Source organism: Zingiber officinale, chromosome 7B (assembly GCF_018446385.1).
Source record: "Zingiber officinale cultivar Zhangliang chromosome 7B, Zo_v1.1, whole genome shotgun sequence".
Lineage (NCBI taxonomy): Eukaryota > Viridiplantae > Streptophyta > Magnoliopsida > Zingiberales > Zingiberaceae > Zingiber > Zingiber officinale.
The window spans coordinates 70,141,560-70,158,779 of record NC_055999.1 but is presented as its reverse complement, the minus strand read 5'-3'; the positions used below and the strand labels follow the sequence as shown (position 1 = coordinate 70,158,779).

Sequence of the window (17,220 nt, the reverse complement as noted above, 5' to 3'; positions counted from 1 at the left end):
GGCAATCACTAACAAGTCGAAATATAATTACAGAATAAGTACAGGAAATGCTAGTGACAATAAAGCAATACCGACAAAGAAAATTAAATAAAACCGGAGGAGCACTTTTGTCGGAGCGTTGTTGACGTCGCACTTGAACGTCGAGCAGCAAGACCAGCAGTAGAAGAGTTCTCAGTAAAAATTGATTCTGAAGCTCCTGTCTGGGGCTTCTTTTATATGCTGTTCCAGGCGCCTGGATCCCTTCCGGGCGCCTGGAATGTGACGTAGCTGCACAAACCATGATGCTCCACGTGGCGACGACTCGGCTGGATAGAATTCGCCTTCCGGGCGCCCGGACCACCTTGTTTCAGAAAACTCCCTTTTCCTGCAAAACAAAGTTAGTCCGAGGCAAATATGTATCCTGTAAAACAGATTGTTAGCACAGTTAAGGTTTAACAGATGGATAAAAAAGAGTATGACTTAGATTCCGTCTTTTCGAGACCGGAATCTAGTCACGATCTCGACTTAGACATCCGAAATGGATCTAAGCCGGATCGACGCCTAATGTCCCCTTCCCGGGAACGCGTCCTCACAGTCACTCCCCTCCAGTGACTTACCTCACTTACCTGCCAGCCCGTCGACCCGTCTGGACTTCTCGCCAAGAGTCCGGTCAGCCCGTCGACCCGCTTGGACTTCTCGCCAGCTATCCGGTCAGCCCGTCGACCTAGCTGGACTTCTCGCCAAGCGTCCGGTCAGCCCGTCGACCCGCTTGGACTTCTTGCCAGACATCCGGTCAGCCCGTCGACCTAGCTGGACTTCTCGCCAAGCGTCCGGTCAGCCCGTCGTCCAAGCGTCCGGTCAGCCCGTCGACCCGCTTGGACTTCTTGCCAGACATCCGGTCAGCCCGTTGACCTGTCTGGACTTCTCCTGCACACTCGATCAAAGTGTCAGACAACAACAAGACTAACTTAACCTATTTGTCATTCATCAAAACCTGGGTTAAATCGTTAGTGCTAACCGCACCAACATATACCACTAACCCATGAGTGGTGGTGTGTACAGATACATGTAACTGGCGATGTGCTCAACAATAATGGAGCAAATAATCACACAGCATGCAATCATGCAAGATGATGCATGACACTAAACATGGTAATATCACGAATAGCATAGCATGCTCCATACATAAATATAAAATGTGTACTACAAGATAATGAATCAAATGGAAGGTACACAAACAGATAGGGTATCAAATAAACCCTAGGTCCTGAACATAATGTATCATGTGGTTGGGTCACTACCTAAAACATGTATGATCAGGTAAATAATAACATGCAGTGCATAATAAGTAAACAAGCAAACATGTAACAGATCATGTAGTGACCAACCGAAACAAATGGATAACACAACTATTGCTATATGTTAAACACATTATTATGCATATCAAAAGACATAAGTCAAAGTACCTGCCTCCAATAGGAAAAGTCCAATCGGTCCAAATCCGACGTCGAGATACTCGTCTCGTGTCAAAGTCCTTAAATAACTGTTCTTGTTAACTCTGTTCACGAATCCAACTTCACAGAAACAGCTATATCTCTAATATGGCAGCAGGGCAGTGCTACTCACTGAATATGCCATTCTCCATACATCCTTCTCCAGTGGCTGCAACATCCCAAATTTAATCTCGCACAAAGAAAGGAAGCGACGAATCAAATTGATCAGGAGGTGATGCTCACCATAGCTGACGGCTAACTCTTTGGGGTGGTCACAACCAGCACAAAGGGTGAATCTGATGCAAGCAAAGGGATGTCGGCTCGGAGTAAAGCTACGGCGCAGTGGTCACAACGGCGGTGAGAGGTCCTAGGGTAGAGGGGAAAACCCAAGAGCACCGGTAGGGGAGGAGAATAATAGGAGAAAGGACTCGGCCAGCAGCCGTGCGGGTGGAGGCTGAGATCTCTGCGGCGACGAGGCAACAGCAGAGGCAAGGAAATGGCGTCGGCTGGCTAAGGCACGGTGACGACGCTGGTTTCCAGTGACCGGCGGTGTCTCGTGAGCGCAAGGAGGAGTCGGCCACTCGACGCAAGAGGGAAGAGAGCAGCGTCGGCTGTGGCTAGGGCAGTGACGAGAGGAGGAAGAGAAGAGATCGGGAGAGGCGGGAACCGCTTGTGCGGTTAGGGCACGAAAGGCTTCGACGAGGATGAAGAGTCGGGCACACAGCGTCGAAGAAGAAGGAAAAATGCACGGCACAGTAACGGGAGAAAACAAATAAGAAAAAGGAAATAGAAAATAAATAAATAAATAAGACTTTTCCTCGTTAAAACGGGGTAACCTAAACAGGCTTTTCCTGGGTCCCATTTTTATCCCCGTAAACTCGTTCATACGGTCTCCGAAAAATTCCAGAAAAATTTCTAAAAATTCCGGAAAATTCCCTTATCTTTATTCTCCATTTTTCTGTATTTTACAGTGTGTTGTTGATTATAGAAGGAAACTGTGTCCTAGTAATCTAGGTTGATAATGTCCCCAAGAAGAGCTCATAAGGATTGTCATGTTAAACCCTGCAGGTGGACTTAGTCCGACATGACGATAAGGTTGAGTGGTACTATTCTTGGATTAAGATATTAATTAAATGAGTTGTCAGTAACTCACTTAATTAGTGGACATTTGACATCTTAAACACAGGGAGACTAACACACTCATAATAATAAGGAGCCCAAAAATGTAATTTGAGATTGGTGCGGTAGTTCAATAATAGTTCTCTAGTGGAATGAATTATTATTGATAAAATTAAGTTGTGTGTTCGGGGCGAACACGGGATGCTTAATTTTATCGGGAGACCAAAACCAATTCCTTCTCTCGGTCCCTATCGTAGTCTCTTATTTATAGAGTATTATACCCACCTATACTCACCTTCATACCCATGATATAGGGGCTGGCCAAGCTAGCTTGTGGATCAAGCTAGGGCCAGCCAAGCCTTGGTTCATGGGTGGCCGGCCCTAGCTTGAACCCAAGCTTAGGTGGTCGGCCCCCATTAAATTAAAAGGAATTTTAATTTTAAATATTTCTTATGTAAAAGATATAATTTTTTGGAGAGATTAAAAATTAAAATATCTTTTTTAAAATGATCAACAAAAGATTAAAGAAAGATATTAGATCTCTTTCCTTATTTGTAGATTGGAAAGATATTTTATTTTTATTCTTTATAAATTATTCACATGTAGAAAAATTAAAATTATAGAAATTTCTTTTTATCAACCATGAAGGGATTTTAAAGGGAAATTTTATTTTTTAAAATTTCCGAAGACAAATAAGGAATTTTAATTGTTGATTGAAATTTCCTTGTTTGCTCCTATTGAGGTGGCCGGTCATGATGAAATTGATTAGGAAATTTTATTTAATTTTCTTAATTAATTGTTGTCAAGGAAATTTAAGGAAATTTTATTGTAATTAAATTTCCTTATTTACCAAAGCTAAGGAATATAAAAGAGGGGGTTGGGGTGCCTTTATGAGAAACAACCTCTATTATTCTCTCCCTCTTTTTCCTTGGTGTTGTGGCCGGCCATCCTCTCTCCCTCTCTTCCTCTTTGTGGTGGCCGAAACTCTTCCTTGCTTGGAGCTTTTGTGGTGGCCGGATACTACTTGGAGAAGAAGAAGAAGAAGGAGAGAAAGCTTGCATCCCTTGGAGCTTAGTTGGTGGAAAAAGTTCTTCATCCTTGGATTTTGGTGCTTGGCCGAAACTTGAAGGAAGAAGAAGAAGGTGTTAGGTGGTCCTCATCTTGGAAGATCGTTGCCCACACAACGTCCGAGGTTAGAAGAGGAATACGGTAGAAGATCAAGAGGTCTTTCTAAAAGGTATAACTAGTATTTTTCCTTTCCGCATCATACTAGTTATTTTTGGAAATAATACCAAATACAAGAGGCATGCGATTCTAGTATTTCGAATTTATTTTCGATGTTGTATTCTTTTGTTTTTTTTTCCCCTTGTGATTTGATTGTTCTTTTCGGTTGATCTAAAGTTATTTAAGGAAATTAAATATTAGTTTTCCTTAAAAGGCTTTGCCTAGTCGATGGTGGTTGCTCCCATATCCAAGAAGGTCATGTGCCTCGCCACGTCAGTACTGGAAGCCAACTTTGGAAATTAATATTTAATGGAATTAATAACCTAGGAGATTTGGATCGAACGTGTTAAGTTCCGCAGGAGATCCAAGTCAAAACCTAAAAGAACAAATAGATTAAACTTTGGATCAAACGTGTTAAGTTCCGCAGGCGATCCAAGTTTAATTTAAAAGAACACATGGTAGCTAGGAAAAGGTTCAGACCTTTGTACAAAATTTTTGTACAGTGGAACCATTAGGTTTTCCGAGTAGCAACCAACATACATGTCTCAAGGAAACCTTCAAGACCATCTGAGAGGTTTTGCACTATGACATTTCTAAGACTATAATTTGAATCAACAGGTTGCCTAGTGTAATTAAGACTCATAGTAAGAAATGATAAGATGTGTAATGTTGATCTACGAGTATATTTCCCGCTTAGTTGTGTTGATATTGAATTTTGTAGTAAAATGATAAACATTCAAGAAAATGATCACCTAATCATATTCAACACGGAATAGCAGATCTTGTTTTGTTGCTGGTTTCTTCTACTTGTTTATTGTTGAAATGCAAGATGCTTTTATTGAGCCTATGGAAGAATGTTCCTTCATCTGGGTAGAAATTGTTTTTTTTTTTTTAAATTAAAAGCTATTATAATGAACACAAATCTTCAAAAGTTTGTAATAGTCCTAATCATTGAAGGTTGCAAAGTCAGCTTGATGCTCATATTGCACAAGATTTGCTTTTGTAAACAACATGCAACATTCAATATGTGGTTGGAGTATCAGATTTCTTTTACCGAATATAGTTGCATAAACTTGGGGTTCAAAAATACTTCGGCGATGACTATGATCTTTCTCATTCCCATGTTCTCTCAATCGTAGGTGAAGCTGGGTTTCCTGCGTTGACATGGACACAGAGGCTCCAAATTGCATACCAAGCTGCACTAGGTTTTAAACTAAGGATCTTCTTGTCCTTTTATTTTATTTTGGATAGTGCATATTTCTCTTAACTCGACATGAATTCTCTATACTTAATTTAGGATTGAACTTTTTGCATACGGGATGCAACCCACCAATAGTTCATAGGGATGTGAAGAGCTCAAACATTCTCTTGGATTCAAATTTAGAGGCTAAAATTACAGATTTTGGAATTTCCAAGGTATGGAATGAGAATGACACTGATGAAACCACAGTAGTGGTTGGGACACCAGGGTATCTTGACCCAGAGTAAGTTATTTTCTCCACCGTATCTTGAGGTAGTCAAATAATGTAGAACCACATGAATAGTCCTTTTCAACACTTTATTGCATACTACATTTAGTTAGTATTTCTATGCTAAAATAGGAAGATGGTGCCGTGTGTCGAAGGAAGTTATGAATTTATAAATAAAGAAAATGTATAGTGAATTCTTCATGAGCTATTGCATAGGCACATAAATGGACAGTGAGATCAGCAAAGTGAAAACTTTGTTAACCACATATGGGCAACTTACAAAAGAATCACTTGCAAATTAAAAATGAGATATCTCACAAAAGTTTGAACACTATAGTTTTCATTGTCTTTTTTGTAACAATTATGCTAGAGATGATGGGTGAGATTATTTAAATAAGAACTTTGCTATCTCCTAGCACATGGTTTGAAAGATGGTACAAAGCTTAATTTTTGGAATTGCTATTAGTTAACAATTAAATATAAGTATGTAGCAAATAAAACCCTATGCTTAGTTCCTAGTTAAACTAAGAACCAATACTGAATCTGCTATGATGTCCATAGAAATTATTTTATCCTCTTAAATTTGCAAGATGCTACCTGTTTGTCAATTTTCATTCTTAACAACAGAATGTCGCCACACCAATAGTTTGCTAGGAAAAGGCAAAGTAACAATAGTTTTTCTTGCTGTTTGAATTCAATTGTGACCTTAATTTCTTTTTTTCAGGTATGCCGTTACTTGCCACTTCAGTGATGTGAGTGATGTTTATTGCTTTGGGATAATCCTTCTGGAAATGCTTACTGGCCAACCTCCAATAATTCGTGGCCCAGAAGTGCAACAACACATTGTTCAATGGATATCTATTAAGAGTTACCGGTGAACAATGGCGTAGCCCGGGCTAGGCTTTACCTGGCTCTAGCCCAGTGTAGCGCAGCAGCCGAGTAATTTTTAGATTTATATATTGAGACCGAATCCAGCATCCCAGTAATTTTTAGGCTTCCATCCCAGTGAAACCCAGTAGCCCAATAATTTTTAGACTTATATATTCAGTTCAAATCTACCTATCTAGTAATTTTTAGACTTATATATTGAGCCCAAATTCAAAAAGGGTTTTCTTTTGTTTGTCGTTCGACGCATCAAGGAGTAGCAAATCATAGAAAGCACAGTCATAAAATAACAATAGCCCAGGGCAGTTGAAGATCTAGCTACGCCATTGCCGGTGAAGGAGATTTTATTGATACAAGTATGAATGATGACCCTAGCTGTGTGTGGAAGGTTGTTCAGCTAGCATTGAGTTGCACAAACTCATCGGCCAGTAGGAGACCTCGAATGTCTGAACTAGTAATCCAACTTGAAGAGATTATTGAAATGAGGCCTTCAAACACATGATGGAGGACATGAACAGCGAAGGTGAGACTAACCAATCCAACTTTACAGTTGAATATGACATTATGCTTTTAGTTCCTGATAGTTCATGAAAAGATTTCTTAGCAAATAAGATGGAAATGTCATATTACCATTTTTGGTTCGATAATTTTTACTAAACATCTAGGATAACCATAAAAACAATTGCCATGTGATATATGAGAAAATGATTTCCTCGAGAGGTGATAATCTTAGATGATCATCAAATGAGAGCCTTTGCAAAATAGGACATAAAAGTTTGCTACCTTTCCCTTCCAAGCTTTTCAATCTACGGCGAAGCACCTGATGTATGTTACATGTCAAGTAGAAGTTGCAGATAGCTACTCACAATAATGGAGAATGTTTCTTTTTTACATTCTGAATGTTTGTCTACTGCTCCTTTCAGATATGGAAAATGAAGAAGTGGAAGAAGCATTTGTTACCTCAATTTCTCAAGCTGATCGCCCCTTATGCATGCATCAACTGTCGGCCAACTTGTTCACATCATGGACAGAAAATACCCCTGGTAGAAGGTTTTGGCGATGCAAAAATTGGAAAGTACAACTTGCATTTATCTTAGATCTCGCAATATACTTTTCCTAGGAATTATTTGTTTGTTCCTTTTGTAGATGGCCGGCGATTGTGGTTATTTCAAATGGCATGACCCAGTGCAGGAAGGTGTCACGATAGAAAAAATGGATTTCATAATCAACCAAAGGGATGACCTAGGTGAGGAGATAAATATGATGGTTGAAGAGAGTGCAACTCTTTTGAGCAGGTTGAAAGTTTTGGAAGAAAAAATTGTTGAATGTAAAAGGACTAAACAGGCACTAGAAATGAAGTTGGAGAGTATGGAGAGCATGGACATATTTTATGAGCATATTTAAGTTTCATAAGTAAGATGTTCTTAGGATTCTCTCTTAGACATCCAAGGGAGTTGTTTGCTGATGCTCCTTACGTAGGAACAATGTCTAGTTGCATTTGATGTTTAGTTTTGCCATTGAAACATAAAAATAAAATAAAATAAAATATGTAGAATATATGATTTCATTTATGTTTTTATGTTTATTTGATGTTATAGAATAAGTAATTTATCCAAGACTTAGTATTTTCATGGCACTTTTGATAGTTTCATTGTGAAGACTTATGATGATGAATTTTATTATGCCAAGTATTGTGATCAAGATTATGTTTCTAAATGAAATTGATTAGTCTTGCATTTGCTTAATGTTATTTGTTGGTGCAACATTCGTAAGGCTTATTGTTTGTAAGTTTCCCCTCGAATTTAACACATCATTTAGAATTTCGATGAGCTTATGACCTAAACCTGAACTCATTTAACTGTGCATATATGTCATTCATAGCTTAAATCATGCAAAGCTCTTTAAATTTTTAATCCATCCCTAATCGACTCATCCTAGCTCTAGGGCGTAACACTCCAAAGTGAAAACTCTAGATAGAAAAAAAAAACTAAAATAAGTTGATTTTGAATCAAAACTTGAGATATCTTTCATCTTGTGAACAATTCAATTCTACTAGCCTTGCATGAATGTTTCGATTCTAAAACGAACACTTTTACTTTTTGAAAAAAAAAACAAATTTATTTTGACTGGAACTTCCATTACATGCTTCAAATCAGCCTGTGAAAATAGAAAGCATAGAGTTTGAAAATTCTCTGAAATTAAAGGGAACCTACACAACCTAGAAAGCAAATCACATGACTAGTTTAATTATATTAGACAAGATTCTTATCCTCAAAACAAACTTGAATTGATGCACTTAAACACTGTCATGTACGAGAGATAAGCTGCCTGCAAAGTTGTCCATGTAATTCGAGTACACTGGATAAATTAATCCTTGGAAAGAAAAATGATAAGGTAGTGAATAAGCCACACATGAGATGGTACAAACTTGAGCTCCAAAACAATTGCAGGAAATCTTCATTCAAAAGCAGTCGATAGTGGCCATGGAAGAGATGTCCTGCAACACAAACAAACGAATTGTTAATACAAGGACATAGCACAAAAACAAAGCAAGAAATTTTTAGGGAAAACTCGATGCTGGTGAGGAAGAGTAAAAAGTTGGTTCTAGGACAGGTGGTAACTGCACACAAGATTTCTGCTAGCAATGTATAGCCAGACTATGAAAGAACATACTTGAAAGATGTAGAAATTAAAATCTACTTTCATGCTTGGTTTACGTGGGTGGATGGAACGATGAAAAGGCGATAGGGAGAGAGAGGAGACTGACTATAAAATTAGATAAGGATCATGATCATTTGTATTGATTTTCAGAGCCTCTCCTTTCCCCTTCGAGTCATCAACCCAAGTAAACCAAGTGTTATCAAAACATCTCAAATCAAAATTGAGTCTAAAGAATAGTATGATTATGTAATGAGCATTTAGTAGATTAATAGAAACTAGAGGAGCCTTCTAAAGCTATTGCTATGTTTAAGAATCGTACCAAGAAAGATGTAGGCAGGGATAGGGAGTCCTTGAAGAAGTTCATTTCTCACTATCTTTTTTCGGCTCGTCCTCCTCCATTTGCTTTTGTTGGGTCTGAAAGAGAAAGGAAATTGGTTTCTTTATCATGTGAATCTGAGCTTCACAAAAAATAACACCAAGTTCATATAGAGAAGTTTATTGGACCTATCAAATTATAAAGAATGAGGAAGGCCAAGAGGCTTGTCCATATTAAACTCATAGTTTTGCGATAGAGTTCCAGGTATTCAGGGTCCCCAAGTAAATAAATAAATGATTAATTCATATAAAATGAGAATGTTAATTGAATAATAAAAAACTGGTTGATATCAGACTTCATGACCGTGCGAGTCAAATTTCCATCAAAACTTTAATTTTCATGGAATATATGAAGAAAAATTTACCTAAATATTTCTTCCTCACTTTGTAGAATGTATATCACTTGCTCTATATTTAAATCCACACTTTTAATAATTACCATTAACATCACATCCAAAAAAAAATTATTTCTTTTTTAAATGTTTATATAAACGTTTGCAGAAGTCTAGACTTAAAAAACTTGCCTCTGATTGGCCTTGTAAAGATGCCAATAAATCTTTGAGTGAAGGATCATTAGGGTCAACTCCAGGAAGCTGTGGGAATAAGCAAAGTTATAGTCTAGTAATAGTTACAGGAATAGAAGCGTTAACAGAACATACACATTACCGAATTTATGATAGATGAGACAAATGATGGGTCCTCGAGTACTTTGCTCATCTCAGACTCGGATGCTGAGTCTTTTACACCTTCCTGAACAGACATTTGTAGAGCTGCATGGGAAGTGTACATAATTGAGGCAAGGAAAATAAAAAGTCAAACTAATATGCTCACAATTGCAGATTATTTAGTGCCAAGATCAATGATAATGGATATGATCAGACAGATTCTGGCAGAATTTCAGCCACTTGCAAAGAACTCCAAAAGATAAAAGATCCACTGATCCCTAAAGCAATCATTGCAAGAACCTGACCAGTGCATATCCTAGGTTTTCCTACAGCTTGTGGCCGAAACAACTGGTTGTAGAAACTAGAACATAGATGTAGTGGGCTTTTTAACTCTCCACGGTATTATAAATTCACGCAGGATGTTCTTGCAAATATAACAAACTAACCATAAGCCAGTTCAGGATCTTCGGCAGTAGCCTCTGGCATGTCAGCATCAGCAATATCCACGCTCTTGGCCTTACCACCATCCATGGACATTGCCAGAGCCTGCTCCAGTAATGCAGCCTCATCTTCCTGATTGTATTGAAATTGCATGGACACAAAATTAGTTTCTCTTCTATGCAAGTTCAGGTAAAGAGACTCAAAAGAGGCACCAGAAATCAAAGGTTCAAAAAAAACACCAGCAAAACAACTGTTCTGTCTGAAGACTAAACTAGTTCATCGTAAACTTAAGTTTCCATCAAACTACAAGCCATAGTTATTACAGGCGCTTGTCTCACTACACCTAGGCACAAGGCACAAACAAGCGAGCCTCTTGCGCCTAGTCACCTTAAGTGCGCGCCTTGTGAAACGCAATAAGCATGCTTGAGGTGCGATTTTTCTCGCCTCATTGAAGCGAGATGTAAGGATGCAAATCACACCCATAAAAAACTTTTTAAAACCTAGTCCATACCTTTAATTTTAATTAATTACATAGCACGCATGCAACACTTATTTCTCTTTGGTTGTAAATGAAATTGGAGTTTTTTTTTTAACATGTAAGTATAAATATTTAAGGAAATATTAAATAAATTTATTATAAAATTCAAATTCAAATAATTTTTTGTTTTGTGTGAAGCTATACAAATCTGAAAGATCTGGTGATGAAATAATGATATGAGTGAGGAAGATGAAGATTTTGATGATTTAGATATTTAAGTTTTTTTAATTTGAATTATGTGCATAACATATTATTTGCTAGTGAATTTTATATTTATTATTGTTTAATATTTTATGGTCTACACTTTTGTTAGTGAAATATTTTGGGAGAAATTTCTTATATATGTTTGAATTGTAAAAATTTATACCCATAGCACCTATGTGCTTTTGTGCGCCTCATGCCTTAAATAACTATGCTACAAAATAAATAATTCAAATGAAATATATTTACAGTTCAAAAATGGAGAGAACACTATGGATCCATTTTCCAAAGAATACAATCTAACTGATTTCAATTTGAAAAATTAAAAGCCAACAATGTTACCTAACTAGCAAATTTGAGGGCACTATTCAAAGACTCCTTTTTTGTGTGTATTTAAACGTGCCACATTTGACACTGAGTAAAAATTACTTACTCCAGTGGTTTCATGCTAATGGACTACAGAATAAAAATTATAGTTATCACTGACACTACACTGGGATGGCAAGGGGGTAGTACACCAGTATTCTATAAAGTACTTATACCAACCCAATCGGTTTAAGCCAAATTCAGATACCTAATGATTAGGTTTTGGTCTGGTTAAGATTTGCAATTGTTAATAATATAAATAGGTACATTTCTCCTAGAAGTTTTTGGGAATAGTCATGTGCCAATCAACTTTAACATAGTACTAGAGCATGAGATCAGGACTTTAAATCCCACCTATGTCAAGAAAAAAATCTAATCAACTTATGCATTCAATTTGAGCAAATCAAGTATTCAATCAGACATGAAGGATAAGAGTTAACAATATAAATATAATAAAGAGTCCCTTTCCAGACAGATGAAACTTTCAGAAATAATGGTTAACTAATCAACTTTAACAGTAACCAAAGATAGATAAAATCAGACTTAGGGCAGATTTGAACTGTATAAGGCAGTTTGGATACTTATTATCTCATATTCAGCTAGGGTGGTGCAAGGTTCAAATAGTAGGCAGCAGCAAACTTGATTAGATTTGGATAAAAAAACACGGATACTCATGCTGCTCCCATCCCTAGTTCAAGTTAATTCTTCAGAAAGAAAAATCTGATAACAACAATCTCTGCTACTTTTGATTCTTCATCTACCCCTTCATACCAGAGCCAAGTACCAGATATCAGCAATCAGCTATGGACATTCCAAGCTGATACACAACATCCCCATTGGTCATGGGTGAACATTTTTATAAACAACCATGTCAGCCACTTAAATCCACACCCATGCTACATACTCAGACCCAAGTCTAAGATAGATAACAATAAACACTATTACATAACATCATATCAAATGGGAGCCAACATTTTTTTTTTGTTTTTTTTTTTTGCATATCCACTCAGGGATCCATGCCAAAGCACAGGCCCCTGAACAAAAATGCCTAAAATTTCTCTAGACTTCTTTCTATATTTCCACATTCCTTCAAGATATTAAGATATACAAAGAAAAGCAAGTAATAAGTGAGAATATTTATAAATGTTCGAGCAAATCTATCAAAGGATCTTGGTGAAAATAACAAAGGATTCTCTAACAAAGGTAAAACATCTACTCAATTTATAGTAGCACCATAACTTATTGTTTAATCTTAATACATATAAAATTAACACATTAAGAAGCAAAAAGAACCTTTCGTGCAAGAGAAATAAAGTTAAAAAGACCAACAAGAAAAATCAAATACAAATAAAACTAATATATTAAGGAGCAAATAAAACCTTTCATGAAAGAAATAAAGTTAAAAGCCTAACAAGAAAACTCAAGACTCCAGCGAGTAACAAGGTAACTTCTCATTAGCCTTAACTTTTTACCATCTATTATTTTAGTTATATTTGCTCAGTTCATAATCATAGAAATCTATTTTAGAGTGAAAGGATATGTCATTCCTACAAACTTCCCTGAGATATTTCATGATTGTTAAAACATAAGATTCTCTAGAAATATAAACTAGTTTTTTAATTTATCTTGCACAAGATCAATTGAAAAATAGAAGGGGAGCCTTGGCGCAACGGTAAAGTTGTTATTTTGTAACCAAAAAGGTCACGGGTTCGAATCCTGGAAACAACCTCTTGCAAAAAGTAGGGTAAGGCTGCGTAGGATCCTTCCCCGGGACCCCGCATAACGGGAGCTTCGTGCACCGGGCTGCCCTTTTTTAAAAGATCAATTGAAAAATACAAACAAACTTAAGTTGTAGAATGGAACAGACCGTTAAATTGTGCCTTTTATCATCAGTAGCAATGGCTGAAGTGTTGTCTGCTTCAGTCATAGTTGCATCATTGGAACTTGAAGCCTGCTCTGTACCTTTTTCCCCTTTAGCAGCATCCTCAGCAGCCTTTTTGGCAGCTGCTTCTTGTCTTGCTCGTTCCTCCTCCATGGAGATCCTCAATGCTAGTGCCAACTCAGGGTCTATATTAGGATCTACACCAAAATCAAATCCAGACATGCCACCAGCTGCGGCTGCAGCAGCTGCAGCTGCAAAACCACTCCCTCCTTCCCCATCTCCAGTAAAGATAGGTGTGCTGCATATAGATGATTAGAGAATTATAATTAAATCATGGATCCAAATGGACTGTAATGAATTTTCAAGAACCATCAATACCTGATAAGTACATCAGAAAGAGCATTTGAACCAGGTGGAACGGGAACTATGTGACTGTTGTCATTATTGTTTACAGCAGCAACTAGGGCTGTCAGCTTTTCAGGTTTTCCATCCTCTGATTCTCCAAAATCAACCACATCTAGAGCAACACTGCTCTTTTTCAGCTTTCTCCCAATTGCCTCCAGTGTTTTTTTGTCATAATTAATTGGACTGAATCATCCAGCATGAATCAAGAATTCGTATATTTAATACAACAACGAGAGTAAACAAAGTTATTTTGTTCTTACCTTCCAGCAAAAACTATGATTCTCTGTTGCTGCTTCTTATTTTGGCGGTGCTTAAGAGCCAACTGAGCCACCTGGATTCCCGCAGTCAAGTTCATCTCACCACCAATATCCAAACCTACATTTGAACAATGTGAAGGTTCATCTCACCTGGATTCTTTGTTGCTTCCTTGACATTTGAATGAAGTGAAGGTTCATTTGAACAATAAATCCATTCTATTTTTAATCCTTGATGATTTGTGTTTGTATTATTTGGGTTGATTTAATAGTTGTCGTTTCCTTTAAAAGAGAATGGATTTATTGTTTTAAATGTGAATAACTGTCTATAGGTACATATATAGTGCATAATATAGTACCTATTGTGCATTAGTACACAAAATATCAAGAGAACATTAATACACACAACCTAAGCACATGTCAAGGATTCCAAGCTTCACATTAACATCAAATATTGTCAATAGAACAGGGATCACAATTAACCATTACTGAGTTCAATGTAAGTTTTTAGATGGAAATAAACTGAGTATTGATAAACAAATGGTGCCTTTAATTTTAATAAAAAATATTTAATTTTTGACATAAATCCCGAAAAAGAAGAAAAATGTCATGACTTCCAATTCTGATTGAAATGACTAGGAGATCCACTGAAGAACTTGGTTTTTAATCGACAGCTTATCTAGCCATGACTAGCCAATGAGTCTTTAACTTTTTTTTTATGGAAGAAAAACATTGAGACAAATATAAAATATAGATAGTGCTTGTAACTTTAAACTTTAATCCTTGATTTCAACATGCTATTTAAATGTAGTAAATGGAAATCTGTATACAGATGCAAATAGTGAAAAGATACTGGCACTTGAATCATTGTGTGTTCAAATTCCCATAGAACCCCTTAAATTGCAAAGTTCACAAACAATAATAAGCATTCATTCTTCAGAATTTACAGTGTAATCATAGATATGACTAAAAGTCGATCACCCAGTAAGCTCTCTGATAGGAACAACAGAAAGGCCAAGGGGAAAATGATCTTTTCCGTAGAGAAGGATTATCATTCAGAATAGAAAATTGGTTTATTGGCACTCAAAATTAAGTTGGGAATAGTAAATAATAAACTAGATAATGGCATAAATCACGAGGAAAAACTGAACAAGCAAAATAAATAAGTAGGGTTTGCACAAAAGTTGCAAAAAAAAAAAAAAAAAAAAAGATAATCAGAAGTCGAGAGCAAATTAACTTAGCAAATAAAATCCTTACCGTGCATGCAAGCCAGTATTTTTCCAAGATCACTAGTTGGTGTCACCAAGACCCTGACCCCTTTCCCCGCCATAGTCAGCAGCCCTACCGTGTTCTCCGGGTTCGACTGTCAAAACAATCATTACAAGCTATAGATTGTCACCCAAACAATCATAAACATAAATAAATCACACTTAGCCCTAATTTGGAGAAAGAGGCAAATGACATATTCGAATAAAAGAGCGATGTTACATCGGGGAAAGAGAAGCGAGCACCTGAGTCTTAGCACCGCATATGAGATTGATGGCGTCGGCTTGCGCTTGAAGTCGGCTAGGCGTGTAGTCCCCATTGCGCATCCACTCGGAGTTGTCGATGCAGATCATGGTGGCCTATAGAACCAAACTCAACGTCAGCATACAAATCGAAGCGATCCTGAGGGATCTAGCGAACAGAGGAAAAAAAGAGAAGTGACAGGCCTCGAGAACCATGGCGATGCGACGAGGAGGGCGACCGCGATCGGAAAAGTTTGGGAGAGACGGCGACGAACAGAAGGGTCGAGAGTTGTTCTATCGCTACCCGTTTGCTTGGGGAGTAAGCCAGAGGTGGGCCGGATCGGGCCGCACTCAAAATTTGATTCATAATCCAATAAGTTTATACTCATTTAATAATAAAATAGATAAATGTAATATTATTGACCTCTATTCGAAACAATTTATCAGAGTCATGCTTTACGCGTTGAATAGAGGGTTGCCACCTTGTAAGTTGTAACAAGAGTATGAGGTGGGTTTACGTGCATACTATGTTATATTATTAGAGACAAATTCATTAAGTAACCTAATTGAGATTATCTTAATTGTGAGTTTGTGTTATTAGATGTGAGTTTATACGGGTAGAATCTGTTAATCTATTTTATCATTAATTGTTTATATATAGGATGTGCGTCTTGTATTTGTAGGATTGGGAAATTCAAGATCTCCCCGCTTTTAATTTATAAGGAGAGTACATTTTAATTACTACTATAGAATTTGATGTCATTAGGGTGTTAGAATTTCGGTTTAGAATTCATGATGATTGAGAAACCTTCATCAGATTATTTTTAAAGCCCCTATATATAAACTTCTAGTATTTTTGTGTTGATTATTGATTTATTGTATAGTCAAGAGGAGGGGGATTGATACATTTTCACTAAAGTAATTAACTTGTGATGATATGTTACGGTAAGTTTTGATATTTTCCAAATACGGAGGTTCACGAATAGATAATTCATATCAACTAGGGGGATTTTATGTCGGGAATCAAGCTTTGGGTGGTCGACAATCGATTCTTTATTCTCTTGATAGCATGCAATAAGTTTTTTAAATTTTTTAATTTGGTAGTGCCTTCTCACCTTGATTATTTAGATGAAAAATGATATGCTCAAGGAAAAAAACTCAAGAAAAAGCTCAAGGATAGACACATAAAGTGATGGGGCCCACAAAAAGTGAAATGGTGGGCCATGACTTTATGTGTCTATCCTTAAGCTTTTCCTTGAGTTTTTTTCCTTGAGCATATCATTGCTCTCTATTTAGATATATGTCTTGGAGCAGTCAGTCTTGGCTTCTTTTGTTTCTTACAATTATGTTAGTTATTTGTAAAAGGGATGATTCAATATATTAGGGTTAACGGGATGAAAGTCACCATATTAAATCAAATTAATATTAAAATTTAATAATTATTAAAACAATTTTATTATGATTATTAAAATAATTTTTAGAATAATTCTATTATTAATTAATTAATTGACCAAGTACTTTTTATACATTATATATTATACTGTCCTTAGGACAAATATCAATGAACAATAAGATTTATTATTGTTCTCATATTCTTTCTTGTTCTCTTCCTATTTCTTCTTTTAACATGGTATCAACGCCAAAGCTGCTCTTCCATCATGGCACTCTCGGAAATGCTCCTCAAGGCATTTTTCTATTCGTTTCTTCAAGTTCTGTAGATCTCGCAGACACGAATCATTGAATTATGGATTTCTT

General features: G+C 36.8%; 2 protein-coding genes across 5 annotated transcripts in view; one reads left to right on the top strand and one right to left on the bottom strand.

Moving 5' to 3' along the window:
* The window catches only part of LOC122005956 (probable LRR receptor-like serine/threonine-protein kinase PAM74), a 32,243-nt gene extending 24,479 nt beyond the window's left edge, over positions 1-7,764 (top strand). The window contains exons 6-10 of one of the 4 annotated variants that reach the window (XM_042561217.1): positions 4,955-5,020; positions 5,113-5,299; positions 6,009-6,692; positions 7,093-7,212; positions 7,316-7,764. In XM_042561217.1, the coding sequence (XP_042417151.1) occupies positions 4,955-5,020; positions 5,113-5,299; positions 6,009-6,162 (407 nt within the window). In that variant the 3' untranslated portion in view covers positions 6,163-6,692; positions 7,093-7,212; positions 7,316-7,764. Of the gene's footprint in view, positions 1-4,954; positions 5,021-5,112; positions 5,300-6,008; positions 6,693-7,092 lie in introns of all 4 variants that reach the window. The other 3 variants (XM_042561216.1, XM_042561214.1, XM_042561218.1) reach the window with 3 other exon arrangements.
* Positions 7,765-8,388: 624 nt separating this feature from the next.
* On the bottom strand, positions 8,389-15,812 carry LOC122005955 (26S proteasome non-ATPase regulatory subunit 4 homolog). The gene is made up of 11 exons (XM_042561213.1): positions 15,670-15,812; positions 15,469-15,582; positions 15,215-15,320; positions 13,964-14,078; positions 13,677-13,886; positions 13,284-13,596; positions 10,317-10,443; positions 9,872-9,975; positions 9,730-9,798; positions 9,150-9,244; positions 8,389-8,666 (listed from the first exon to the last, which is right to left on the bottom strand). Exons 1-10 carry the CDS (start codon positions 15,679-15,681, stop codon positions 9,191-9,193), a joined length of 1,224 nt encoding a protein of 407 aa, XP_042417147.1. The 5' UTR covers positions 15,682-15,812; the 3' UTR covers positions 8,389-8,666; positions 9,150-9,190.
* Positions 15,813-17,220: the final 1,408 nt, after the last annotated feature.

Excerpts from the sequence above, each read along its gene's own strand:
- LOC122005955 (XM_042561213.1), bottom strand. Across the intron at positions 15,321-15,468 it reads TATGCGGTGCTAAGACTCAG|TCGAACCCGGAGAACACGGT; the intron begins GTGCTCGCTTCT and ends TTGTTTTGACAG. Across the intron at positions 13,887-13,963 it reads ATCATAGTTTTTGCTGGAAG|TCCAATTAATTATGACAAAA; the intron begins GTAAGAACAAAA and ends TGGATGATTCAG.